This window comes from Danio rerio, chromosome 19, assembly GCF_052040795.2.
Source record: "Danio rerio strain M-AB ecotype USA chromosome 19, GRCz13ab, whole genome shotgun sequence".
Taxonomy (NCBI): Eukaryota; Metazoa; Chordata; class Actinopteri; order Cypriniformes; family Danionidae; genus Danio; species Danio rerio.
In genome coordinates this window covers 11370226-11398065 of record NC_141039.2, presented here as the reverse complement: position 1 = coordinate 11398065, position 27840 = coordinate 11370226, and the positions used below count along the sequence as shown (strand labels likewise).

Below are 27840 nucleotides of genomic sequence, written 5' to 3'. Positions count from 1 at the left end.
TCCGTTGTCAGTTTGGTCATTATTGTAATGTAATGTGCATTTATTGTGTATGGCCATACACCTAAAGTGCTTCACAATCAATCTCCACACCACCAGTGTGCAGCATCCACTTGGATGATGCAACGGCAGCTACAGGACAACGGCGCCAGTGCGCTCACCACACACCAGCTGTTCCTGGACTGGACAGTAATAAAGCCAATTCAGTGGGTGGGGAGGATTGGGAGGCTATGATGGGTAACAGCGCTCACTGACAGCATAGCATCCTCTTCACTATACTGGGGCATTAGGAGGATTTACACAGACCGCAGGTTGAGTGCCCACTGCTGGCCTCACTAAAACCACTTAACTGGTTTGAAAGATGCTGCGTTTTTCATCAGTGCTACATGGAAATGGTCAATTACTCTCCATCCTGTCCTGAGTTAAAACATTTGTAATGAAATATAAGGGGAAAGTACTATAGAACAAGGTTTCTGCAAGTTAAATTTAACACTTGAAGACCATAATGAATCAAATTTTAGACTCAAAGTGCTAAATGCTTAGTGATTTTTCAAATGACCCAGATGGAAAAGATTTTCATTTTTATTTGCCCTATTAAAGCATTTTTATACACTTAATAATACAAAAGTAATTAAAAAAAATTATATTTTAGATATGTCTTAGCAAAATATTGTAAATATTGCGTAAAGACAAGCAAACTCTACTTGTATCCATACACTTTTTTTTTTCAACAGACTTTAAAAAACGAACTGTTTTAAAAGGTTTAAAAACTAATAAACAATCTACGCACAACAATCTGTCCATGTTGGTGTCCTCAGCAGTAAAAAACATGGAGCACTTTTAAACAAATGTTATTGTAAGGAAAATGAGTTAAAAATTACATTTTTAAATGTAAAGTTTTGAGATTTATTGTTGATTGAATGGGTTTTGGTCAGATTGGGTAGCCATACATGAACTGTGACATTGGCACGATGCTCAGTACTAATGAGCCCAAAGTGTGCAAAGATAATATCCCCCACACCATTGCACAACCACCACCAGCCTGAACCATTGATACAAGGCAGGATGGATCCATGCTTTCATGTTGTTGATGACAAATTCTGACCCTACCATCTGAATGTCACAGCAGAAATTGAGACTCATCAGACCAGGCAACGTTTTTCCAATCTTCTATTGTCCAATTTTGGTGAGCCTGTGTGAACTGTAGCCTCAGTTTCCTGTTCTTATCTGACAGAAGTAGCACCCGGTGTGGTCTTCTGCTGCTGTAGCCCATCCGCCTCAAGGTTTAACATGTTGTGCATTCAGAGATGCTCTTCTGCATACCTCGGTTGTAACGAGTGGTTATTTGAGTGCGGTTGCCTCTATCAGCTGGAGCCAGTCTGGCCATTCTCCTCTGACCTCTGGCATCAACAAGACATTTGCGCCCACAGTACTGCCGCTCACTGGATATTTTCACTTTTTTGGACCTTTCACTTTAAACCAGGGGTGTCCAAACTCAGTCCTAGAGGTCTGGTGTCCTGCATATTTTAATTCCTATACTAATTAAACACACCTGAACCAGCTAATCAAGTTCTTTCTAGGTATACTAGAAAGTTCCAGGCAGGTGTGTTGAAGGAAGTTGGAGCTAATCTATGCAGGACACCGGCCCTCCAGGACTGAGTTTGGACACCCCTTCTTTAAACCCTAGAGATGGTTGTGCGTGAAAATCTCAGTAGGGCAGCAGTTTCTGAAATATGCAGAATCTGGCACCAACAACCATCCATGTCACGTTCAAAGTCACTTAAATCAGCTTTCTTCCCCATTCTGATGTTTAGTTTGAGTCTTGACCCTGTCTACATGCCTAAATGCCTCGACTTGCTGCCATGTGATTGGCTGGTTAGAAAATTGCATTAACAAGCAGATGAACAGTACCTAATAAAGTGGCTGGTGAGTGAGTATCTATAGCTTTATTTTTATTTCAGATTTTGTTTAACTTTAATTGCCAACTCATTCCTCTTGTCCTATTTTCCCCCATTTCATCTGGTCTCAAACTGCTGTTTATGAATTATTTTTGGTATTTCCACTCTCATGAGCTTTCATGCTCCTAAATCTTATTCTTACCCCAAAGTAAGCTGGGTAAGCTACAAAATATGACCAGTACTAGAACACCATGAATAAACAAAAACCGCTTTCACAGGACACTAGAATTTTGCACATATAGGTTTTATCTTATTTAATTGGAAAATACAAAACCTAAATTCAACAAAATGACATTTAAACAGTGGCTCAGTGGTTAGAACTGTCACCTCACAGCAAGAAGACCTCTGGTTTGAGTCCCAGCTGGGCCAGTTGGCATTTCTGTGTGGAGTAGCATGTTCTCCCTGTGTTCATGTGTGTTTCCTCTGGGTGCTCCGGTTTCCCCTCACAGTCCAGGCATGCGCTATAGGTGAAGTGAATAAACTAAATTGGCCATAGTGTGTGTCTGGATGTTTTCCAGTACTGGGTTGCAGCTGGAAGGGCATCCGCTGTGTAAAACATATGCTGGAATAGTTGGCAGTTCATTCCACTGTGGCGACCTCTGATGCATAAAGCTGAAGAAAAATGAATGAATGTTTTCTCTCCAGCCAAAAATAGGTTGATATGAAAATGACAGGTTGCTTTTGGTACTTTAATTTTATTTCACTTACTTTGCCAAATAAACACTTCATATTTGTTTGTTTTATATGCTTTATTTTTATTTCAGTTTTTATATTCAGTCGTTTACACTTTAAGGTGACGTGGTGGCGCAGTGGGTATCTCTCTCGCCTCACAGCAAGAAAGTCTCTGGTTCGAGCCTCGGCTGGGTCAGTTGGCATTTCTGTGCGGAGTTTGCATGTTCTCGCCGCGTTCGAGTGGGTTTCCTCAGGGCACTCCGATTTCCCCCACAGTCCAAAGACATGCGGTACAGGTGAATTCCTTCATTCATTTTCTTTTCGGCTTAGTCCCTTCATTAATCCGGGGTCGCCACAGCGGAATGAACCGCCAACTTATTCGGCACGTTTTTTACGCAGCGGATGCCCTTCCCGCCACATCCCATCTCTGGGAAACAACCATACACACTCATTCATTATGGACAATTTAGCCAACCCAATTCACCTGTACCGCATGTGGGGGAAAACCGGAGCACCCGGAAGCACCCCACTCGAGAACATGCAAACTCCACACAGAAATGCCAACTAGCCCAGCCAGAAGAGCATCCACTGTGTAAAAAATATGCTGGATAAGTTGGCGGTTCATTCCTCTGTTATAAATAAAGGGAGTAGGTAAAGAAAAATAAAATAATTAAGCTATTTTTAGTTTTGATTTTAGCAAGGGCAACCAAAAAAAGCTTTTTAGTTCTTTAAAAAAGAAATAAACAGTGGAGGCGTTCTGTAATATAGGTACATTTATGAGAAGAAAAAAATTGTTTAACACAATGATATTATTTATCAAATCGTGCAAAATCTTTAGTAATTCCACAAAGTAAATCTTGTAATGTGAAAGTCAAACCTTCTTTATTCTCACCCAGTCTGCTTCTGACCAAACTGCAAGTAAAAAAAAACATATGTCCTCAATTAAATGTTTGCTTATATTACATAGTGAATTTTACAACAACAACAAAAATAGGTCATACCGTAGTTGGACAATTTTAAGACATCCCGGTGCACCTTTAACCCCGCCGTACACACCAACCATCACTCTCTGTGCGCGGAAGCTGTCAACTACCGCTGGATGATCGACACCTCGTCGTATCCAACGAGAGGCGAGAGCGTTTCGAGTAGGCGGGTCTAAACGCCTCCAGCGCACCAGCGGAGGAGGTGTTCCTGGCGGCCATCTTTGATGCGAGAAGTGATTGTTTGACGAATAGAAATAATAGGAAATAATAAAAAATATACCGTGAAAAGTTGGAGGAATCGTGGCGAAGCTGAAGGGGATATTAAGAGGCAAGGTGAAACTCAGGAAAATCAGGTACAACCTCCTCACGACGTGTGAGCGTCACTTCAATTACGTGCTGCTTTTTTCTTTTCCTTTCCAAATTGTATTCCAGCCCAAAAAAAAAAAGCTCGAGCAGGTCTACAGGCTCACGAGCCGCATGCTGGAACAGAGCGTTTTAACTCATCCAAAGTGGCAATATCATCACACAAGTGTCTCGACATGCGTAAAAAGTACTGCACATGCGAGTTAAGTTGGATGGGAGAACATAATGAAACCACATGCATGCAAACACACTGAGAGATTGTGCTTTCACATTGAGGAAACATTAGCAATATTTCAAAATCACAAACGAGCTGTTATTATCTAGACTAGGGGTTTACTTTAAACTGTTAAGAGATCAGACGGAGGATCTGCAAGCTGATGTGTTTTGCATTTGTTATATTGTTGCAAGAACTCAATAGATGCGCGCGCCCGTGTCGGGAAATTTTGATTGACGTGCAGCTGTCATGCTGATTGTTTCTTTATGTCGGGATCAGCACTGCTGATGATTTAATAGCACATTTCACATACACTGGTTTCTGATTCAGTACTAACTGCAGTGCTTGGATGCATGAAATACTGTCTTTCCTCACACAAGCTTGTGCCTCTCTCTCTGCTGTGTTTTGATAAAACACTAGTAAATCTCGATTCCTCATTCGCTGTTTCATGATTTAATTTGACATATTTGTCTGCATTGGTTTATTTAAATAATCAAACAAGTCAAAATCGAAATGATGTGTTTAGGCATTAAATATATACAGAGTTTAGGGATGTAACGATTCACCTGACTCGCGATTCGATATGATACTAATTTCACGATTTTGACTTTTTAGCAAAATTGTTTAAAACAATTTTAAGGTGAAGAGCCTTTAAGTTTTTTCTTAAATGCTGTAGATTTTCCAATAATATAAAATAAGATTTTCCCAAATATTTCCTTATTATGTAACAAATGTAAAAACCCTGAAGGTACACTGACTCACTAATTCCGGTCATGCCATAAAATTTGTTCATTTTGGCAGAGCATTTTTAATTTTATATCTGAAATGTACATTATTGATCTGTCACCAGAGCCAAAATTGGGCATTTTTGGAGACACCTCAGAAATAGGAGATAAATGTATATCACAGGCCACTTCTTTGTGTATGATATTAGCAAAGAAAATAATTTTAAAAAATTGGAAGTCAGATTACGCGCCTGTCTTTGAAACCTGAATTAGGAGCCTAAGTTATGTGTTGCCCATGGAAGAAATGCGATATGTGATGGCAGACAAACTAAACACATTTTTTAAAAATCTGGCATCCAATTATGTTTTATATCAGTAATGCTGACTTGTAAATCTTTATAGGTGGGATTGGTTTGGCATAAGTCGAGTTGTGGAGCCTACACATTTCTCTGTAAATTATTATTTTTATATTTAATTCTATTTATTTCTCTTATGCTTTCTGAATGATACTGTATTATGTTGTGTCCGACTATTTGTGTATTTTGAAACGGCCTTTGGGCTTTTTTTTTTTCTGTCTCTTTTTTTGGTTCTGTTTATGTTATTTTCTATTTTCTTATGCTAAAAACAATTTTAAAATTATATTAAAAATGTTGTTAAAAAAATTCACTTTGCTGGTCAGTCTTTCACTGTCACAGCAGAAGCCCCTGTTTCACTGCGATTGAGAAAATGAAAGTAAACTCCATTTCTCTCTGTGTCACTGTGGCCCATTTGACCTGCTGGTGTGACTTTTCCTCTCCTCGGCTGTTAGAGCGATACTTCTGGATACAGACACAAGCTTGTGTGCAGAGTGAGTTTTCTCTGACGCGCACCTTTCAAAAAATTTGCACATAGCAACGATGCATAGCGCAATCTCTGTGATTGGTTGGCTTGGTAGTGCTGATGAGTGTAGGCGGGACTGAGAGCCACTCCGTTGGAGCGAGTGTTTACAAGTGTCGAGTCCTGTGAAGGAGCTCCAGTTGAAAAGTTTTATTTTGTGTTTACTTTATGGTTAAAGTTGTTGCACGTCTGCCAGTTCTATTTTAAAATTAGTGAGTTGTAGCTGCTTATATATTAAGGAAGCGTTCAGAAAAAAACAAAACACCAGCGAAAAAACTCCACACAGAGGAACTTAAACACCTCACTGCCCGCTAGCGTTTCAGAAGTGTTATTGCAGAGGAACACAAACAGCACGCAGAAGTATAAATGCACAGCAAGGCATGGGCCGTGGGTCACGGCCATCACTCTGCGGAAGTATCAACCAGGCTTTAGAAAGAACTCGCCAGACAAGGCTCAGAAAGCGAGCGGGAGATTTATATTTGTTTGTTTGCTATAAATGCTCATGTTGTTCTGTGCATGTACTTGAGTTTTTAAAGGTGCAGTTTATATACCTGACTGTTTGTATTAAAGGACAAAATTGTATTACAAATAATATATAAATATTTTTATACATTTTAATACAAGAATTGCTGTGCTGTGAAGAAGATATAAAACTGTGTATGGAAAGCATCGTCAATGCACTGTGATATCAGTGCATAGAATCGAATCGATGGCATGATAATCGTAACCGAACCATGAGACTAGTTTAGGTTCATACTTCTAACATTTAGGATTTTTTATTTATTTAACCACTTTATTTTAATTTGCCAACATCACTAAGATAAATAGTTTTAATAGTCAAAAGCAAAAATATTTAAACTAAATATCTCATCTCTTTATTATAAAACGAACATAAGTGTTAAACAGACTCTTAAACTTGATAAATAAAATGTAACAGAGTGTGTGCAATGGTAAAGAGCAAATGTTGAACAATCAAAACAAACTTTAAAGTTGATCAACATCTGTAAGGTTGATGAATAATATTGATACAGAAAACCTTAAACTTTGTAAACAAAACAAATTATGATAGTCAAATTTAAGCTTTCAAGCAAAAGAACTAAACATCATTGTTCAAAAACATATTGCAACATTACAAGTTGTGAAGTTGAATGATTATATTACCACTATGCTAAAACGTCTTTCAGATGGGGAGCTAGTGGCTGGGATGCACAAGAAAAGAAACCAAAAAGCCACTCTGGCGACATCCTTGCATCCTTTTTTATTTACAAACTCCTCACTGCTGCTAGTCAAAGCACTCATTTTCGCATGTGTTGTTATTCTGACCTGAAGTGACAAGTGCGCGCACATGATTCCCTTGACCATTTACCATGTTCTTTGCTTTCGCGCTGCCCTGGCGTCGCTCATAACTAGGTTACCATCAATCGTTTTTTCAGAGGATGACAAATAGACAAATCATTGCTGTAGCTCTGATGCAAGTTTATTGAGAAAAGTAAAAAGCACTGCAGTGTTTGGCTGCGCTTGGTTATTCTGATGTAATTTGTCTGCCGTTATTACTGAAATGTGTAAATTCCATGCAAAGCGTGAAGTAGATATGTTAGTCCTACTTGCATGAATCGCAGTGTGCTCACGGCATCTGGATAATTTGAGATGTTTTCAACAAGTTGCGGCTTAAAATGTGCGCGCGCCACTTGCACAACATTTGTGCGTCACTCCTATACATGCGTCATGCAAGTCACGCGCCTTCTTTGGAATTGACAACTTACACCCTAAGCTTATTGGCACTGCTTTCAAGGTGCACATTCAGCAGCCACATTTACATAAAACTGAAGTGCTTCACACCTAAACTTCATACCGAAACTTTTTTTATCGATATTGACAATGGTGTTCGGTCAATAAATATTGATACCAATATCATCGCCCAGCCTTATATAAAATTACCTGAAGTTAACAGCAATATTGTTTTTTAAATTGCCTTTAACTGGCATGGAGTGGGTTAAGTAAAAAGACAACTATAATGATATTCTGTCAAAAATCAAATCAGTCTCTTCTGTATGCAGTGCAACCAGTTTTCACTTTGACAATGCAGTACAAGAGGGATTTATGTGTGAAAGTCCTTCAGAAGGGGCTATTTAATCATTAATGCGTGTAGGCTTCAAAGTAGCTTCTTGCTGTCATGTACCTTTACCATCAAGAGCTTTTGTATTTACAGAACAAAACAAAGGTGTGCATTCTCTGGCATTTTGATGGAACCTCCGTTTAACACACAAGATTTTTATACTTGCTGCTTGTCGAGTAAAACTGTTGAGATTTCTGAATCTGTGATAATCTTGCCCGCATTATTGCAATTCTTGAGTATGTGGGATGTGCGAAGTGTAGAATAACGCATTTTCTATGTTTAGACTGAGATCGCACTTCCTTATGTTTCACACCGGCATGCTTGTTTGCATCCCAACATGGGCTTTAAAGTCTGCGTGAACTGGAAGATGCTGAGACTTTTATTTCAGTATGTTGATGTACTTCCTACTGAAACTAAATGTTAAGTAGGGGCAGGGATTTATTTTGTGTGTTATTTCCTCATAGCAAACTGAAGGCTGATTTATACTTAAGCGCATGCATATGCTCCGGCGGAGTCTTCACACGGTCACATAGCCCTCGCCATGGCGGACACCGATGCTGAAGTGCACCATTCAAAAAAATGTAACTACATGTCAACTACATGTGTAGCTCAATTTCTGTGATTGATCCGCTTGGTAGCGCTGACGACTGTGGGCAGGGGTGAGAGCCACGTGAACCCATTGAGTGTTTAGAAGTGTTGAGTCCCATGAAGGAGCTCCAGATGGAAACTTTTGTTTTCTGTTTACCTTATGAATAAAGAAGTTGCACATTCGCCAGTTCCTGCCTCTGAATGAGTGCGTTTGAGCCACTTGTACATTAAGGTAGCGTTCAGACAAAAAAACAAAATACAGAAACAGAAGAACAAAAACCTCACTGCCAGCTAGCGTTTCGGAAGTGTTATTGCAGAGCAACACAAACAGCACGCAGAAGTATAAATGCACAGCAATGCACAAGGCAGGCGTCATGATAATTGCTCGAGGCAGAAGTATAAATCAGCTTTACTGTGCCTTCACACTGAAGGCGATGAGACCGTCAAATTTTCTACATTGATCTCGTATTTAAAGGGGCCGTTGCAGCATGTCATATAAGTTACATTCCTGCATAAAGCATTCTTTCTAGCATTAAAATGAATGAAGTGCCACCATGCCGCCCTTCATATCATTTACCTGATAGAAAAAGTATGTGCCTTGTCACTGCTTATTTGAATGATCTTATGTAAAATGTTACACAGTTTTCACATTCATGTTTCACATTTCCTAATAAAAGAGTATGTGATGATGCAACGGCTTTTTCACTTCTTATTAAAATGCTATTATGAAATATGTTGCATGCTTTGTTCTGTGTATGAAGACACATTTCACAAAAAAAAAGACTTCATACACTCGGATGCAGCTATGAAGTGAGCTTTTATTTTTATTATTTTTTGGGTTTTTTTCCCACTTTTTATTGGGATAGGATAGTGTAGTACAGACGGGAAAGAATAGGGAGCAGAGAGAGTGGAGGGATCGGCATAGGACCTCGAGCCGGGAATCGAACTAGGGATGCTGTGAGCACGATGGTGCTATATGTCAGCTCACTTAATCACTAGGCTATTGGCACAGACTATCCCAATCCCATTTCTATTTTTGTACCCCTCACCCTTCCCCTTAGCCTTTACAACGGAGGATTAAGGGGAAGGGCTTCAAAATGTACCACTAAGAATTGGGACAGCACTACAGCACCTGCACATGTCATCATATGTCATTGCGATCACATGCTTCATATGAGATCAGACGATGGCGACTGCTGTAGTTTTTCCAGTTGTGTTATTTTTTGGTATTTATCTTCAGCAACTCACTGAAGACATATATTATGTCATCATAACGATTTAATGTGGCAATAAGATCGTAACTGTACTGTGGCCATATTCATCTATGTAAACACACAAAAACAACATTAACATTATAGCAGACACTGTAAAAATTCTCATTCCCAGCCACTAGACTTTTCTGACAGGCTATTCCAGTGTCATCAAGTGTCAGAATATTGTTGGACTGCTATACAGGAGTTATGATTATGGATTATAGATTGTGAAATTTAGCGTTTTTTATTTTAGCGTTTTTTTTTTTGTTTGTTTTTTTTTAAAGCATGATGCTTAAACCCCAAATGCGGTTATGAATATATTAAAACATGTGTTTGTTTCTTGTAAAAATTCCTAATAATAACAAAAAATAATACTTTGTGGATCTCCTTACTGCAGCTGAGCCTTGTATTCTGGAAAATTTTGTTACCTCCTGGTTTCGAGTGTGATCCTAAAAAAAATCTTCATTCAAAAGGCTATTCACCCCTTCCCCTTAGCCCTATGTCTTCAAGCTAAAGAGAATTGGGACACCCCTACCCCTTTTCGTGAACGCACAAAATGAGGGGTAAGGGGAAGGGCTAAGGGTAGAATTTGGATTGGGCCAAAGTGTTGAGTCAAAATGTCATTATATTTGGTATTTGCAAGTGTTCTTGGTTTAGCATTAGCAACATTGGGCCATACTTCACAGAGAAGCTATGCATACAGCTGTCAATATTTAAAAATACACATTTTAAATTGCACACACATGATGATAAAAAAACTAAGCTCAGTATTGCAGTTAGAATAGAGATGCATTTTGAAAATAGCTCAATTCTATTCCTTTATAGCTTGAAGGATTTTATATTCATGATAAAAGCATATACGGTGCAATTAAAGAGACAACTATATATTTTTCATAAATGTATTTTAATATTTATACATGACCATACTAATTTTTGGTGTTGCAATATATATTTACAAATTCAAAAATAACGTAAAAGCCATTTAACAAGGACATTTACATTTTACCTTGCCGATATCAAAGTTAATTAATAGGACATTTAATATGACATATAATAAGACATTTGCATCATTTTTGACATTACATTGCAGAAACTAAATAACATTAAGAATGAACAGCATTGAATGAATTGCATGGCTATTTACTAGACATGCTCCGATTAGGATTTTTGCAGCCGATACCGAGTACCAATTCCTTGTCAGGGTGATCGGCCGATACAGAGTGTCGTTTTCGATGCTTTAAGCTTTATAATGCATTAAGCACATTTTCTTTCCAAGTATGCTACTTAAGGAAAGATCTCCCCTAACTTAAGGGAATAAATTAAGGACGCTGTAAAAGATAATATCTTAAACACGTCTCTTATAAGCATATAGGAGTAAACATGTCATGGCCAGAAGCAGCGTGAGTCATGAAATGTGATTATCGGCCGATACCGATCTTCTGCCTATTGATCGGAGCATCTCTACTATTTACATTATTATGCTGTTGTGATTCGATAATCATTGGCATAAAATGATCTTAAAATAACAGTAATATCGCTTATCCCAACAATATCTGTGTAAATATATCACTCAATAAAAATTCGCTCAATAACGGTAAAATTGCTTATCCCACAAATATGTGTAAATATATCGCTCAATAAAAATTTGCTCAATAACAGTAATATCGCTTATCCCAACAATATCTGTGTAAATATATCGTTCAATAAAAATTCTTGACAGGCCTACCTTTAATTGCAAAACGCATTTAATACAATCATCCTAATAATATTTCATTTAAAGACATGTCTTTTCCATGTCTATTTGTCTTTTACATGTCTATTTCTCATTTTCCTTTCTACTTCTCTTCCATTCACATTTGTTTTCTTTTTTTTTTACTAATTTGAAAATACCAACACACATAAATCTAATACAATGAAATCAAAACAGCGAAATAAAAACATTCACACAGATATGTAATGCAATGTAACCCTGTAAGGGACTACATAAATGTTTAAATTAACCTTTGGGAAAATAAAATGTAAAAATATGGATGAAACAACACATCAACATTCAGCAAAACACACATATATTTATGTAAAATGAACAACGTGCTTATTCTGTCCTATTAAAATATATAAAAACATTCTAATGTCACGATCGTATGTACACAAATGTAAAGCTGCTTGTTTTGATGCTTGAAAAAACCCTTTTCATTTCTAAAATACACAATTCAGACATTTGTTTTAATATCAAGACTTATCAATAAAATTATTCCCCGCTCTCCTATATAATAAGGTTTCATTTGTCTTATATAGGCAACCAGAACTGGCAAATAATATTTATTTATTTTTGTATGAAAATTGGCAGTGTTGCATATTTACACTGTACATTTTGTGGAGGTGTAGTGTGTAATTTATTCAGCGTTAAAGTACCACATTTATTCTACTTTAATATGTGGAGACAATCTATCACTATTTGTAGGTTGACTACCAAAGAGAGTGGCATGTGAACACTTAATTGTTATTTCCATCCGCAATAGTAACTGCAATATTTTTGGTATTAACATGAAATTATCTATTTTAGAAAGCTGTGCTGCTATATATAAAAGCAAAAACAAGCTTTGGTTAGTTTGTTGTGGTTTGATATGCCTTTGGGTTCAGCTGCTTCCAGAATTACCAAGGGCGAATATGAGTATTTGCATTTTTGTGTTCAACATAAAGCTGTGCAATCTTCCCTACAGCGATCACAAGAGTCATTCTGTGTGTTTGCAATGGCGTCACTGTGCCATTACAGTATTTACATTAGTAGTTCAGGAATAAATGTGTTGTTATAAAATAGACCATCAGTTTGAAAGGCTTTTTTTGAGGACATATGGCATTGAATCACATTATAATGACAGTGTTGTAGACGTATGACAGTATAAGATAATTTTTTTTACCAACTTGTACTGCATCATCATGATATTGACTTGCAATGATTTCAACACTATGAATAAGGGAATCTGATTGCTGATTTGAACAATGCTGATTTTCACCTTTATATTTCTAGCAGAAGAAGGCATGAAGAAAACATCATAGTCAAGAAGTCATGGCTGATAAAAGAAAACTTCAAGGTATGGTAACAGGAGAAAAAACTGTCTTATATATGTTTAATGGTCTTCTTGGAAGATCTCTTAATGCAGTTTAGTTTGTGGAGAATATTACACGAGTAGCTTACATTATTTAAGATGATCTGCTGTTTGCGTGTCTGTCAGAGAAAATGGCCTGGACTCACCCCATCCCATCATGTACTGAAGGGTTGCTTCTTTCTCCTCAGGTGAAATAGACAGATGTTTGAAAAAAGTCACAGAAGGGGTAGAGCAGTTTGAGGACATTTGGAAAAAGGTAGGAAACAACCACAACAACTCATTAAATTTCATTTGCACAGTTTTAAGAAGAACATTGTAAATAATTGTGGGAATTTTATTGAAATGTTGTTTGAATGTTGGAATTAACTCCGTTTATAATCAGTGCTTCCCACAGGTTTGACATATACGTGCGGTGGTAGCAGGATTGAAACCCACAGCACATGTTTCCTACAAAAAAAAAAAGGATTTTTAACAATAATTTATGTATTATGACACTGTTATACACTTTTTTTTTTAAGTTTAAAAAAAGACCCCATGTGCACCCACTGACAGGTCAAATCTGCTGCTGACATTTTGTACAGAATTACCAAAACATGTTAGATATGTATAAAATATGTAATATATCAACATCATCAAATAAAAAAATATAAAACAAATGAGAAATAAATGACAAAGGAATAAAAACAGACAATGGGCCCTTTCATACACCGATCGCAATAAGGTGTAAGACATTTTTGGCAAGATTTGTTGCTATTTTCAGATCAGCACAACCTTATTTTCACATTTTGCATTGCGTTGTTTGAATAGTAAATCCATTTGTGCCACTTTGTTGACTCATGGGTGTTCTGGTTTAAAAAGGAGGCGTGTTAGGGCGTATTGTTGGCACAATACTATTTTGAGGAACTGAAATAGACTGCGCCACTGACCAACTTAAAGCTGGTCTAACGTCCAGAGCAGATTGTGTTATGCGCCTTATACAGGTCCAAAACGCATACACGTTGCTTTATACACACAGGATCTACAGCAAAACACAAATATCTTTATATATGAACACAAATTAAAGTATTAAAATGTTTTTAAAAATTATTATTTTCTGCATAAATATAAAAAACACTATCTCCGTGCCTTCATCTCGGGGAGCATTTTCCAGTTTATTCATGGCAATTTGCATTTTTATTATAATGTTGTTGTTAATTTTATTATTATGAGTGTTATTTATTATATGCATACTTATATTTGTTTTAATAAAAACAAGTGTAGATTTGTCCACCTGTCGGGTTTTGGAGGTGTCTGTATCACCATATGGGGCATATAAACAGGATGTGTATTTGGATATAACTCCGTTTTTTGTGCACATTTCATTATTCTTGTTTATTAATCGGTTTGCTGGAAATTAGAACTGAATTTAGAAATAGTTTTGAAACAAATCTTTGCGCTCAAACAAAATTAAATATGTAGGCTAATGGATGTCTTCGGTGGAGTGCTAACAGCAGTTTCCTTATCCGTGAAAGTAAAGGAGTAAAGAGTAAAAGTAAGGTAAAGAGAAAGTAAAGAGGCCGAATGGAGGATGCTTGTTCTTTATCCTCGCACTGCAGATGTTTTGTTTAACTGTTTTCTTGCTAGTGAAGCATTTTGTTTTTTCACTTACAAATTACGCCATGGCGAAACGCAGCTAACTCTTAAAGGGAATGGGAGATGAGACTCTGATTGGTTTAATGCACGTTATGCTCAAAACATAACCAAAACTCATTAAGAGAATCAGCACACCCCTGTTAGACCATGCGCCAGGGTGGAGGGCGTATTTTTTCATCCTTAAAATAGCAAAAGTTGATTTGGACACGCCTTTTGCACCATGCACTTTAGACTTTGCACGTAGATAATTAAAGTAGAGCCCAAAATCTTTAAAGTATAATATTTACTAGAATAAAAAGTGTAGATTAAATAAGGCAAATTAGTTAATTAACAGTTTCTAACTATATACAAATATTTTGCAGGCAGTTTAGATGTGAGATCTAAATCATTTAGATCAAAGAAGGAATTATTTATCGTTTTACTCGGCGAAGCCAAGGGAAAGTAAATCAGGCTTAAAATAAAAATGTAATGCAAAAACGCATACAATTAACAACGACTTTAGAAATCGAAACCAAAAGCCTAAACTCTGACATTTTAGGAGAAACCCCGGACAGACATATTTTTAAGCCGGAAAAGGCGTGTCTTTGTGGGTCCTGTGGGCCTCTCTATATCATGTGAGATTGTCTGTGGGAGTGGTGGCAGTTTTCGCGCACACACAACGAGAAATAAAAAACATGCAGGGTGAGAGAAGATTTTCCACTGGTTAGTCGATCATGGATGCTTGTCTATTGGGCGGATTAAAATAAAAACCGTAAAAGGTTGATGATAGGAAGAAATTAAATATCACTTTAATATACCGTTAATATACCTGGGCGGCCTGCCCAAGTAAAGTCTATGTGTGGGAAGCACTGTATAAATTTTGTTATATATTTGTGAAAACTGTCACTTTTTTCAAGAATGTTTGATAAATAGAAATAGAAATTTATCTGGAATAAATAAAATCGTTTTTTGTGTCACTTTTAATTGCTCAGTTTAATGCATCCTTACTGTATGAAAGTATTGATTAAAAAGTAGCCCTGACCCAAAATCTTGAACTGTAGTGTGATAAAAAAAAAATAATTAAAAAAATCATAAATGTTTAATGTGACTTTTCTTTGACTATTTTGCCCACATGAGTCATCTATAACTTGTCCAAACACAATGCAGAGAAGGCACCTGTTAGTTTTCATCCTTAATTTCTCAAATGTTTTCTATAAGCTTGTTTATTTGTTTGTTTTCAGCTCCACAATGCAGCCAACGCCAACCAAAAAGAAAAATACGAGTCTGACCTCAAGAAAGAGATTAAAAAATTACAGGTGAGAATGATCTGTTGATGCATAGTTGATTATAAGATGTGTTTTTATGATCACGATAGGACAGTAGTTGGACTTGGAGAGAGAGTGAACTACTTTTACTTTCAATTAATTGGTTTGTTTGGTTGCTCACGGTGTGCTTGGCTTTATTGTTAACCACGAGGACAAGCTCTACCCACGCCGAGGGTCATGTATGCACGTGTCCGTTGGGCTTGGCGGCAGCGAACGAGTCGGGCATGCTTGATTTTCTGGCGTCCATCTCAATTTTCTTTCATTCTTTCCTTTTTACATGCTCTTTCTCTTTCTGTCTGCGTTGAATCTGCAGCGCCTTCGTGACCAGATTAAGACATGGGTCGCCTCTAATGAGATCAAAGACAAAAGACAGCTTGTGGAGAACCGCAAACTCATCGAGACGGTGAGTAAATGTCTGTTTTAACCTGACCAAAAAAACAAGGTGTGATCCTGATTATTAATAGCAGATTTTAACAACATTGTTGGGTGAAGTACACATATAATGAGCACATATAATAAGTTTATTTTTGGTAAGTGTTTGGATTGGGATGCACTGATTTTTTGGCCATTATTGATAACCGATAACTCTTCAGATTTGAAGGCAGATAACAGAAATGTTAGCTTATTAATATTTCCCAATGTTATATTTTTATACAGTAAACAACTGATTTTATTTTAAAAGCCTCATATTAGTTTTAACTTATCTTATGAACTTGACGGTCTACTCAAAGCAAAAAAAAACAATCATTTTGAAACTGCAAGGTTTTTATATAGACCTGTATTCACGATTTCACATAAGTCAGCATGCCAAAAATAATTATTACTTCTTCTTCGCAAAGCAAATTAACATTGAACTTGACTGTTACATAAAAATAATAGGTTAAATAACAAAACGGGATTTAATTAACAAACAAGTAATATAAATATAATTTAAATAAAATGAAAAATCAAAGAACTAAAAACAGAAACCAGCTCAAATATTTTTGAATAAAACATCTTACAGTATTGTACATATTTATTTATTTAATTCTCTAACCAGGAATGTCACATTGAGATACATTATCTCTTCTACCAAGGAGTTCTGTATCCTGAGGCAAAAAAATCTATGCTATTCTTAAGTAGTTTTTAAGGTAACCCCGAAACAAAATGCCTACATTTTGACTGTGGTTTATGACTTGTTTTTTTTGTTTTGTTTTGATTTTTCACAGCAAATGGAACGGTTTAAGATAGTGGAGCGGGAGACCAAAACGAAAGCGTACTCTAAAGAGGGTCTCGGCCTTGCTCAGAAAGTCGATCCTGCACAAAAAGAGAAAGAGGAGGTCGGCCAGTGGCTAACGGTAAGAACGGCCAGTTAAAGTCATTAGCTGGGTTTCCATCAGCCTGTATTAACACTAGAACTGCCACAGGGCACATTTTATGCGTTGTTGCTTTTCAGATGTACTTAACAGACCTTCAATAAAACATTAAGGCCTCCAAGTCTGAAATTGACCCATTTACAATTCTTTGTTGTTAAAAATGTTTGATCAAAAGGGTGCATTATACCTATAACCACCAGTGCGGGTCAGATTTACCTGCTATGAAATTCCTGCATATATGCACTTGTTTTATTCTTAAGTCACTATTAGTGGGAAATTCAAGTTAATAAAGTTAAAATATGTAAATGAAGGCAATTTGAGGATGCCAGAGTGGTATTAGAAGCACACAATGCCATCAGTGATGATGAATCTTATGATGGGAAAATAAGTGATGCTTCCTGGGTTGCTTCTGTATCTGACGTCTCATCTGAAATCCTGCTCATAAATGTTCAAACTCTACCTGTGTTTTTTCTCTTATTTAAACTATAAATTATATGACTAATCAAATTCATAATCAATTATGTGTATTGTTTGCTTGAATTTGTCATTGCATTGTTGTAAATTATTGTTTATTATTGTCTATAGGATCATTTAGTCATTTAAATGACTTAATATAGGATAAACTACATTGCATTATAATATTAAATCACCCAAGTATATATTTAGCTGCTTCTAATTTTCGTTGTAAGTGCAGACTTGTACCTTATTGCTGCCATTGTGAAAGCGATTTATTGCAGCCAGCTTGAAAAAGCCTTAAACTAAAACAACAGGACAAGACACGGTTGATTTCTAGACATAATTGATTCATGACAGCAGGCATTTCTTTGTTAACACAGTGCTGTAATACAGAAAAATAGCGAATTTGTAGCCATTTATAATTAAAATAAATGTGTAAAATTTACCTGCATTGGCAGTATTAGGTACTCAACAACCAGTGTTGTATGATATAACTGACGTTATCCAGCTCAATAGCTGTCCAAAACCTACCCAAACTCACAAAAAAACACCCAAAAAATTCTATTCATATTTTATTTAATTTTTATTTATTAAAAAAAAATTAGCCTAGTTGCTTTAATTGTCAGACTTTTTAACCATACAGCAACCCACATCAGCAGTCACAAAGCTACAATAGAAAAACTATAACTGGATCACATCACAACACTGCACTTATTGTTCTGTAGACTACACCGCGTATTCGCCTATATATTGTAGATTTGTTAAAGATTATGTTTAAATAGTTGCATTAAATATCCTGTGAAATTAAAGTCAGTTTTATTTTAATTAGCTTTTGTGCTCCAATGCATCTCTAGTAAATCTGGTGAGCCTAAAAAGAATTCATTTGGCAACTCGCGAAAGGGTGACTTGTTTAAAACAACAGAAGCAGGACACAGGAGTTTTAGCTTCCACAGTAGCTTCATGGATTCCTAGTATATATTCAGGTGGATGCATAATGGCGTAAATGCATAAATTCGTCCCATTTGGCGTTTTACGTTTTTTTAACAATTCTATGTTTGTTTTTGCTGTTCATCATGGGAAAAAGGTTCGATAATAGTTTTATGATAAATATCTGTGACTGTAACTGCAGGCGCTTTGCCAATTGCGAGTCCAATTTGTCCAGCAGTCAGATTTTGATAAAACTTCCCTTTATCTGCTTGCGGGTGGGCTAACGCAGTTTGCGCTACACATTGGTCACCACTAACTAATGGAGTAAGAGCTCACAGTTACGTTTTGTTAAACAAACTGGATATAAAAATTATGTTTCAAAACCGCCCACATTTTGTCAACCCACCTAAGCCATATTTTACCCTCACAATCAAATTCAAAAACACCCAATCTGGCAACACTGACAACAGCATCTGGCGGATCTTGTGTGCATCATTTTGAAGTGTCACATGAGAAACAAGTGATGGAAACTGAAACATTTTTAATAATCCCTTATTTAAATAAGTTTTTTTTCATTCACTTGAGGTGGTTTTGGACTTTAGCAAATCCAAATAATGAAATGGAAATGCATTTGTTGATTAAACTCGCAAGGTGCATCCCAAATCGCAAACTTATGCACTATTCTATGCCATTTCGTAGTATAAATATTATAAGTAGTGCACTCACACTGAAATATTATTTTTAATCCAAAAAATAAATAAGTGCCCTTTAAATATCCGGATGGTGCAGTTATTCAAAAAGTGTGGAATGTTGGACACTTTATGCACTCAACGGCGGCAGCTTTGCTCATAAAGCGGAAGGGGAGGGGTTATCGGGCGCTGACGTTGGATTGCTTTATTTATCACTCTATTTGGATTGTGCATGCAAAATTTTCCCATGTCAGTGATTATGCCACCTCCTGATGGTGAATGCAGTTATTCTCGTGGCAAGGAGTTTGGTCATTTATTTCACTAATTTAGCAAACGTCTAAAGTCATCTGGGAAACTGTTTGAAATTCCGGTTAGTAAAAATGTTAGTGTTCGCATTTGGCAAGACGCTAAATTCATATTCATATTCTATGCTGTTGACTGTGTTTGTGCATAAGTACATCGTTCATAAAATATATGAACACAATGAGACCCAGAGTCCCTTTAAGTTCTTGCCTTTTGGTCAGTATGCTTGGACATTCTGTCTGAATGGGGAAACATCAAATTCTCTTAAACTGTTTGTCAAGCTTACAGCTACATTACATATTTGGAATCTCCAACAAAATTAAACAACAACTGTCTCATAAGTTTTGTTTTTAAATTCGAATTTAAAAAATCGGCATGCGCACTCGAAAGGAACGAGATCACGACACCAACCTCATTTATGGTTGTTCTACACTATCATCCTCTGCATAATGGTTGTCTGATCACACTGCTCTTCTGAAGTAATACACAACTTGGTCTTGATGGCGAATCTCCTCCAGAAATGACAGCGACTCTTTGTTTAAAAGTTTGTGGGTGTTTGATTAGTTGCTGTCATGTGATGTTTGACAGGATGGACTGTACCTTGCGTTTGTTTCATACAGATTACAAATCCAAAAAACTTTTGTTTTCAGGTATAGTTGGTAGAGATTTTAAGCTTTGTGGATATATTTCTTATGTCTGTGAAGCAAGCATTCACTGAGATTCCAGTGTGTTTGTTGACCACCAAACTGTCGTAAAAGCACACGTCTGGTCCGAGCTTCTAACGTCACTCTATATTGATTGATAATTGGCTCCTGTACTAGTAGGCGGGGCTTTGTTCGCCATATTGACCGTTACACTTTTTCCCATTTAAAACTGTGACATGGCTTCGGTATTCTATAGTCTTTGGTATGACATAGCGAACATCACATCCATGTTATTAATCAGCTGTCTCTATTATGCTTGCCTTGTTTACTGTTGGTTACTAGGTTACCAGTACTAAAGTCAACCATTATATAACAGCTTGGTGGAAACTCACCTAATTGCCTTTTGGGATTGTGTCCTTTTGTGCAAACTTTAAAAAGAGTCACTTCATGTTAGCAATGTTAACCTGGCTACTGTGAATGGTTCACAATCCATTTGGCGACCATAAAAGTTTGATGGGTCTTGATTTTTACTCATTTTTTGTGGGACTCCCATTAATACATCATTCACAGTAATATAAAAATGTTTTAATGGGATTTATTTACATTTCATGTTGACTTGATAAACTGTTGTGCCATTCTAAGGAGGAGTTGCGTCTTGACTCGATAAAACACTGGCCACTTTTTAGACAATAAAACATTGGGCTCTTTTTAGATTCCAAATGCCATGTTTTTAATGTAGATGATAGTAGGCGTCTGCTGTCAGGGGAGGAGTGAAAAAAGAGCAGCTTCACTCCCACTTATTGTAGTGGTCCCACAATCCATGTTAGCAAAGGCAAACATTGTGATTGCAGTCTTTGTTGCCAGTTAAGGGGATGTATTGATACTGCTTTTACATGGAGATTAACATCCGCTGTATCAGTTAGTAAATTCCACTAAATCAGATTAATATTTTAATATTTTAGAGTAATAAGACCTTTTTCTAACTGTATGTTTCCCAAGTTTTGAACTGGGATGCCATGTTAGGTTGAGGTCATGTAGCAAAGTTTCTGAAAAATGTCAAGGATAAGAAATTTAATTGCTGCTTTCCAAATAAATAAATAAAAATGGCAACAATTTTGAAGTGCCATTTTAAACCAATGTTTTTGAAAGTTTTTTATAAGTGTGGCCCCGCCAAAAGTGTTTTCATGTAATTTTTTGGAAACCTGATTTACTGCCTAATTCTGATATACACTGGCCACTTTATTAGGTACACCTGTCCAACTGCTTGTTAACACAAATTTCTCCAATCACATGGCAGCAACTGAATGCATTTAGGCATGTAGACATGATTAAGACAATCTAGTGCAGTTCAATCCGAGCATCAGAATGGGGAAGAAAGGTAATTTAAGTAACTTTGGCACCAGCATGTAGCATGGTTGTTGGTGCCAGACGTGCTGGTCTGAATATTTCAAAAACTGCGGATCTTGCCTAGGGTTTAAAGAGAATGGTCCAAAATAAAGAAAATATCCAGTGAGCGGCAGCTCTGTGGGCACAAATGACTAGTTGATGTCAGAGGAGAATGGCCAGACTGGTTCTAGCTGATAGATAGGGAACAGTAACTTAAACAACCACTCGTTACAACCGAGGTATGCACAATGCGTTGAACCTTGAGGCGGATGGGCTACAGCAGCAGAAGACCACACCGGGTGCCACTCCTGTCAGCTAAGAACAGAAAACTAAGGGTACAATTGGCACTGGCTCACCAAAATTGGACAATAGAATATTGGAAAAGCATTGCCTGGTCTGCTGAGTGTCGATTTCTGCTGCAACATTCAGATTGTAGGGTCAGAATTTTGCGTCAACACCATGAAAGCATGGATCCATCCTCCCTTGTATCAACAATTCAGGCTGGTGGTGGTGGTGGTGTAATGGTGTGGGGGATATTTTCTTGGCACACTTTAGACCCATTAGTATCAACTGAGTATCATGTCAACACCACAGCCTACCTGAGTATTGTTGCTGACCATGTCCATCTCTTTATGACCACTCTTCTGGTGGCTACTTCCAGCTGGATAACGCACTGTCATAAAGTGAGAATCATCTCAGTCTGGTTTCTTGAACATGGCAATGCGTTCACTGAACTCAAATGGCCTCCACAGTCACCTGACCTCAATTCAATAGAGGACTTTTGGGATGTTGTGGACCGAGAGATTTGTATCATGGATGTGCAGCCAACAAATCTGCAGCAACTGGGTGATGCTATCATGTCAATATAGACCAGAGTCTCTTGGGGAATATTTTCAGTGGTCTGTTGAATCTATGCCACAAAGGATTAAGGCAGTTCTGAAGGCAAAAGGGGGTCCAACCCAGTACTAGTAAGATGTACCTAATAAAGTGGTCAGTGAGTGTGTCAGTCTCACTGCTGTGAATGTAATTTAGCAAAGAACAGCAATTGTTGATAAGAAATGTTTCAACTTGCATGTACCTATCGAAATATGTGCTCATTATCGTCTTTTGCTTTGTACCTTGATCCTTCTAGAACACAATAGACACATTGAATATGCAAGTGGACCAGTTTGAGAGCGAGGTTGAATCGCTTTCTGTCCAGACCAGGAAAAAGAAAGGCGACAAAGAGGTCAGTTACTGTTTCTCCACACTCCTTTATTCTCATTCTCTTTAGTTTTTACAATGTGCCTTTTGATGTGGGGTAGTCTATTCTAATATTTCAAGATCTGAGCTGAAAACTAAACGCTTGTTTGTTCAAGTCCAGCAAATGTTCATACATGAATGATTTACTTTGTTCGTCTAAATAAGGGGGGTTTTGGCCTTTCTGTAAACCAGTTAAAAAAAATCAAATTCATTATTGATGCTAAGCATATCTTTTTGGCACTTCATTTATGTTTGAAGTCGTCTTCTTAAAAGTAAAATTCATTACATTACAATACTTATTTTTTTCAAAACCGATTACAATACAGACTTCTTCACAATACATATTTTAGAAGCTGTTCTCTTAAGAATAAATTTCTGTCCTCTTTCTCCTGAACTTGCATACACCAAACTTAACAGTTTCATTGGGCTTTTACAGAGGGATGTGCCATTAATTACAAATTAACTAGGGATGCTTATAATAATCGATTCACTGTTAACCAAACGGGTGCGTTTTTAACTGATTATCAGTATCCGTTAAACCACAGGTGTCAAACACAGTTCCAAAAGGGCCGCAGCTCTGCACAGTTTAGCTCCAACCCTAATTAAACACACCTGATCAAACTAATTGAGTCCTTCAGGCTTGTTTAAAACCTACAGGTAAGTGTGTTGGAGCAGGGTTGGAACTAAACTGTGCAGGGCTTCGGCCCTCCAGGAATTGAGTTTGACACCCCGGCGTTAAACGATTACAAAATATTATTACAACAGAATGTTGTGGGACTGCTATACAGGAGTTATTATTATAAACTATAGATAGCGAAATTTAGTGGTTTTTATTTGAGTGTTTTTCATTTTTATTTATTTTTTTTCTTTTAAAGCATGATGGAAAAACGTGAACGTGGTTAAGAATGTATTGAAATATATGCTAGTTTGTTGTAAAAAATTCTAATAATTACAAAAAAAAAACCTTTTGTGGATCTGCTTACTTCCGGGTGCAGCCATAAAATTTTCTTACCCCTTGGTTTCGAGTGTGGTCCTGAAAAATCTCTGTTTAAAGGGGTACCTAGCCTTTCCCCTTAGCCCTACGCCTTCAAGCTAAAAAGAATTGGGACACCCCAAGGACAAGGGCAGAGTTGGGAATGGGCCTTAGTGTACAACCAACAAACCAACCTTTTTTCCATTTGGGCAATTTCAGTTATTAATAGTTCTTGTAAAAGAGCAATTTTTAACATAGCCTACAAAGCCTAATTTACGAATCAAACAGATCCAAAGATTTTTTATATTTTTTTCTTAATGATAACTCGGTACCAACCTAAGGCTTTCAGCTTATAAAATAGCTTATAAAACATGTATGCAAATCAATGCAACATCATATGTAAACAAAAAAAATTGTTATATTGTTATATGCTATAGTAGCCTATACTTTACAAGAAGTCAACATATGAGCCTTGTCGTTGTCTTTCATCACGGGCACATGAACCTTGAGTAAGAGAGGAAATAAAAGCACACAAGCTCTAGGGTAAAACCAGACACTCAAGACATAATCTTCAAAATAAATAACCTTATTTGAAAATGTTGACAGAGGTTTATGATATAAAAATAACAGCAGAGCATTAATTAAATGCATATTTTCAGTGGGACAATCGATTTGAGGTAGCCTGCTATTTTTATTTGACGGAAGGAAAAAAACATTTGATGGGAAAAAAAACAGGCTATGCTGGTTCTTAAAAAGGATTCAGTCAGTGTTTTCTTTTTGTAATCTAAATTTGTCATTTGAGTGAAAAATGTCTAGGGCAGGACTGTTTATTTTAATTTAGCTTATTTCTATGCTGTTGGAAACACTGCAGGTGCATCAAGATGTTCTGTTGTTAATGTTTGCATATTAAGTTTTTTTTTTGTTAAGTGCCTCACCTTAAATGTACCAAAGTATTTCCAATGTGCTCTATGTTACTTGACAGAACATTATTGGATGCCCATAAAGGAATTTCATTATCATTATGTGATGTAGTAACGGTAATGCAGTATTTATGTTTTGTAAGTGACTATATAAAATATAATTGTCTGCTGTGACCTCAGAAGCAGGATCGGATCGAGGAACTAAAGCGATTGATCGAGAGGCACCGATTTCACATCCGCATGCTGGAAACCATCCTTCGAATGCTGGACAATGACTCGATACAGGTGGACTCCATCCGCAAGATTAAAGATGACGTGGAGTACTACCTTGATTCCTCTCAGGATCCTGACTTTGAGGAGAACGAGTTCCTCTATGATGACCTTGATTTAGAGGAGATACGTGAGTGCTTGAAAATGCTTGTCAGAAGGGAGTTTGTTTTTTTTTTTTGGTTCAGTTATAACATTTTTCCCTTCCTGTAGCCCTGCCAGTAGTTCCCACGTCTCCGGCAGGTCACCCAGACGATGAGATCTTCCAGCACTCCAGTTCTACCCCGACCTCCACAACGTCCTCTTCTCCCATTCCTCCCTCTCCGGCAACTTGCACTACGGTGAGCATCTTCTCCTGTAGAGGAATAGGGCTGAACTGTATCGCACCGTATTGGTAGTTTCTTCATATCTATCTTTAATGCATGATATTATCAGCCTCAGTAATGAAATGCACATCCCTAAATCCAGTTTATTCAAATGAGAAATTGAGTGTTTTTTTTTTTTTTGTTTTATGTTCATGTTTACTTCATTTGTGCTGATGAGAATTCGGAAGATGAAAAGAAAAGGGGTCATTCGACAGACAGTGAAATCAGTCAGGTGAGGAGAAAACCCAAATCATTACTCTAAATGTTTTAGGATCTTTTTTATATTGCCCTAATATTGACTTCCTGTCATTTTGTCACAGTCGCCTATCAAGAACGGTAACCAGTCTTCATCTCTGTCCTCGTCTTCTTCACTGTCCTCCTCATCCTCGGGAGCCTCTTCCATTTCTCTAATCTCAATGGCGACTCTGGCCAGCAGCGGGAGCTCTGCATCAGGTAGCAGCAGTCTCTTGGGTAACATCAGCGTTCCCCTCCAGAACTCTGGCAGCTATAGTTCAGCAACCCAGCAACAAACACAGCAATCCCAACAGCAGCACCAGCCCAAAAACTCAGCCTCCTCCCACTCAAACTCAACCTCGGCCAGCAACAGCATCTTGCTCCCAACATCCACCTCCACATCCCCACCCAACACCAGCACACTGGGCCCCCTGACGCCCAGCTCTCAGAGCCAGACCAATTTGGGAATGAGTCTATCTTCCAGTCTTGGCCTTGGGAAGGGGACTTCAGCATTGACTGGCACAAACCAGATGCCTAGTCTGGTTCTCTCAGGGATGCCGGCATCCTTGAGCGGGTTTTTGAGCGGATCCACCCCGGCGCCTTATGCACAAGCGGCTGCCGCAGGTTGTGTGGGCAGTGGACTGTCTTCAGCGATCGGAACCAATATTAGCAGTACAAACTCCAGTGGAGTGGTAACCTCGTTGGGGACTAATGGAAGTCTGGGCTCCACGAGCCTCTTGGGTTCTGGGTCTGGCATTTTGGGCCTTGGGTCTACATTCGCTGCTGTGGAGCCTTTGCCTTTGCTAGCTCCCAGTCCTGTGGGAAGCACACTGACCTCAGGGAGCAACGTGGGAGTTATTGGAAGTAGCGGAGGGACCTCTGGGACAGCGAACGCAACAGGAAGTGGCACACAACCACGACCACCTAGTGGACCAAAACAAAATGGTGGTTCAAGTGAGTAAAGAGTAGCTGTCTTAGCCAAAATACCTGAACCATAAAACTGTTCTTTTTTTGCACTGAAATATTTTTGGCAGTAACCCAAAAATATATTATACAGGTCAAAATGATTGACTTTTCTTTTATGTAAAAAAACATTAGAATATTAGCTAAAGATCATCTTTAATGGCGATATTTGGTACATTTCCTAAAATAGAATGAAATGAAAATTTTGATTAGTCGTGTGTATTGTCAAGCACTTTCACACTAGCACTTTTGGTATTCGGTGGTCTGGAGTATGGTTCGTTCGAACTCTGGTATGGTTCACTTCTGATATAAAGCAATCGTACCACAAAGAGCAAGTGAACCGCCAACTGTAAAACTAACTAGCACTTTCGTAACTTTCTTTCACGTGTGTATGTCTGTGTATAACCTACCTTGGCAACAAGCAGGACTAACCCAGTGTAAACAGCGATAATGTCTGATTGTCACAACTTCTGCAGACAATCATGTGATGTTCTAAAACTTTTTACAATTTTTTATTTATTTTAATTTTTTGTGGCAGATAGATGCATGTGGCTCTCTGTAATTTGATTTTGGTGAAAAAGCAAAAGATACAGTAAAAGCAGAATGGCCGAGATGTGCGTACGTCTCCATTTTGCTGCTTTGCTTTCGTTGCTGTCACCTAGCAACAGCTGTACACAAAACAGCATGATATGGCGCAAGTTTATCGGGGTCCAGAAGGAAAAAAGACAATGTGAACTAGGGTTTGGCCAATAGACGATGCCATCATCCATCGCCAATGGCCAATAGACTTTACGCCGATCCTCCGCCCCGCACCCGTCACAAATCCGCTCACGAAAAATACACACTTAGGCTCCATTTACACTAATACGTCTTAGTATTAAAATGGCATTTTAGAACGAAAATGATCCACATCCACATCGTGTTTTACCTTGCATTTCTGAACAGCCTACCTTCCGCTGAAAACGCACATCACGTGACCACACACACACACACACACACACACACACAGAGCCACACACACTGTCATGCACTCGTCTGAGCTGAGCTCCAGAGAGCAGTGCACGTTGGACAGTTGATCAAGGATATAGCGCTGGATCGTGTCTCACTATAGTTGTTAAACGTGATATTTAATTCATCTTGTCTCTATCTAATGACTCTTCGGTCTTTTGAATCTAACAGGTAACATGTCACAGCATCAGCACACTGCTTCAGTCTTTCACTTTCACACTTAGTAATTTTAGTGAAAACCTGAGATACTGTTGGTTGTGCACCTTTTTTATCGACCAACTTCCTGCGGAAAAAGTGATTGACAGGTGGTAATTTGTGTG

At 37.7% G+C, this 27840-nt stretch overlaps 1 protein-coding gene and 1 long non-coding RNA gene across 3 annotated transcripts in view; one reads left to right on the top strand and one right to left on the bottom strand.

Annotated features, from left to right (window-relative positions):
- Positions 1–3490: 3490 nt before the first annotated feature.
- On the bottom strand, positions 3491–3721 carry LOC137488477 (uncharacterized). Its single transcript, XR_015516537.1, has 2 exons — positions 3629–3721; positions 3491–3539 (listed from the first exon to the last, which is right to left on the bottom strand). It is a non-coding gene; the product is annotated as an uncharacterized LOC137488477 (long non-coding RNA).
- Positions 3722–3820: 99 nt separating this feature from the next.
- The window catches only part of cnot3b (CCR4-NOT transcription complex, subunit 3b), a 39716-nt gene continuing 15696 nt past the window's right edge, over positions 3821–27840 (top strand). Inside the window, exons 1-11 of one of the 2 annotated variants that reach the window (XM_087294005.1) lie at positions 3821–3963; positions 12777–12837; positions 13041–13108; positions 15705–15779; positions 16102–16191; positions 16997–17125; positions 22681–22776; positions 24864–25083; positions 25164–25291; positions 25494–25547; positions 25636–26503. In XM_087294005.1, the coding sequence (XP_087150131.1) occupies positions 12813–12837; positions 13041–13108; positions 15705–15779; positions 16102–16191; positions 16997–17125; positions 22681–22776; positions 24864–25083; positions 25164–25291; positions 25494–25547; positions 25636–26503 (1753 nt within the window). In that variant the 5' untranslated portion in view covers positions 3821–3963; positions 12777–12812. Of the gene's footprint in view, positions 3964–12773; positions 12838–13040; positions 13109–15704; positions 15780–16101; positions 16192–16996; positions 17126–22680; positions 22777–24863; positions 25084–25163; positions 25292–25493; positions 25548–25635; positions 26504–27840 lie in introns of both variants that reach the window. The other variant, NM_001442025.1, reaches the window with a different exon arrangement.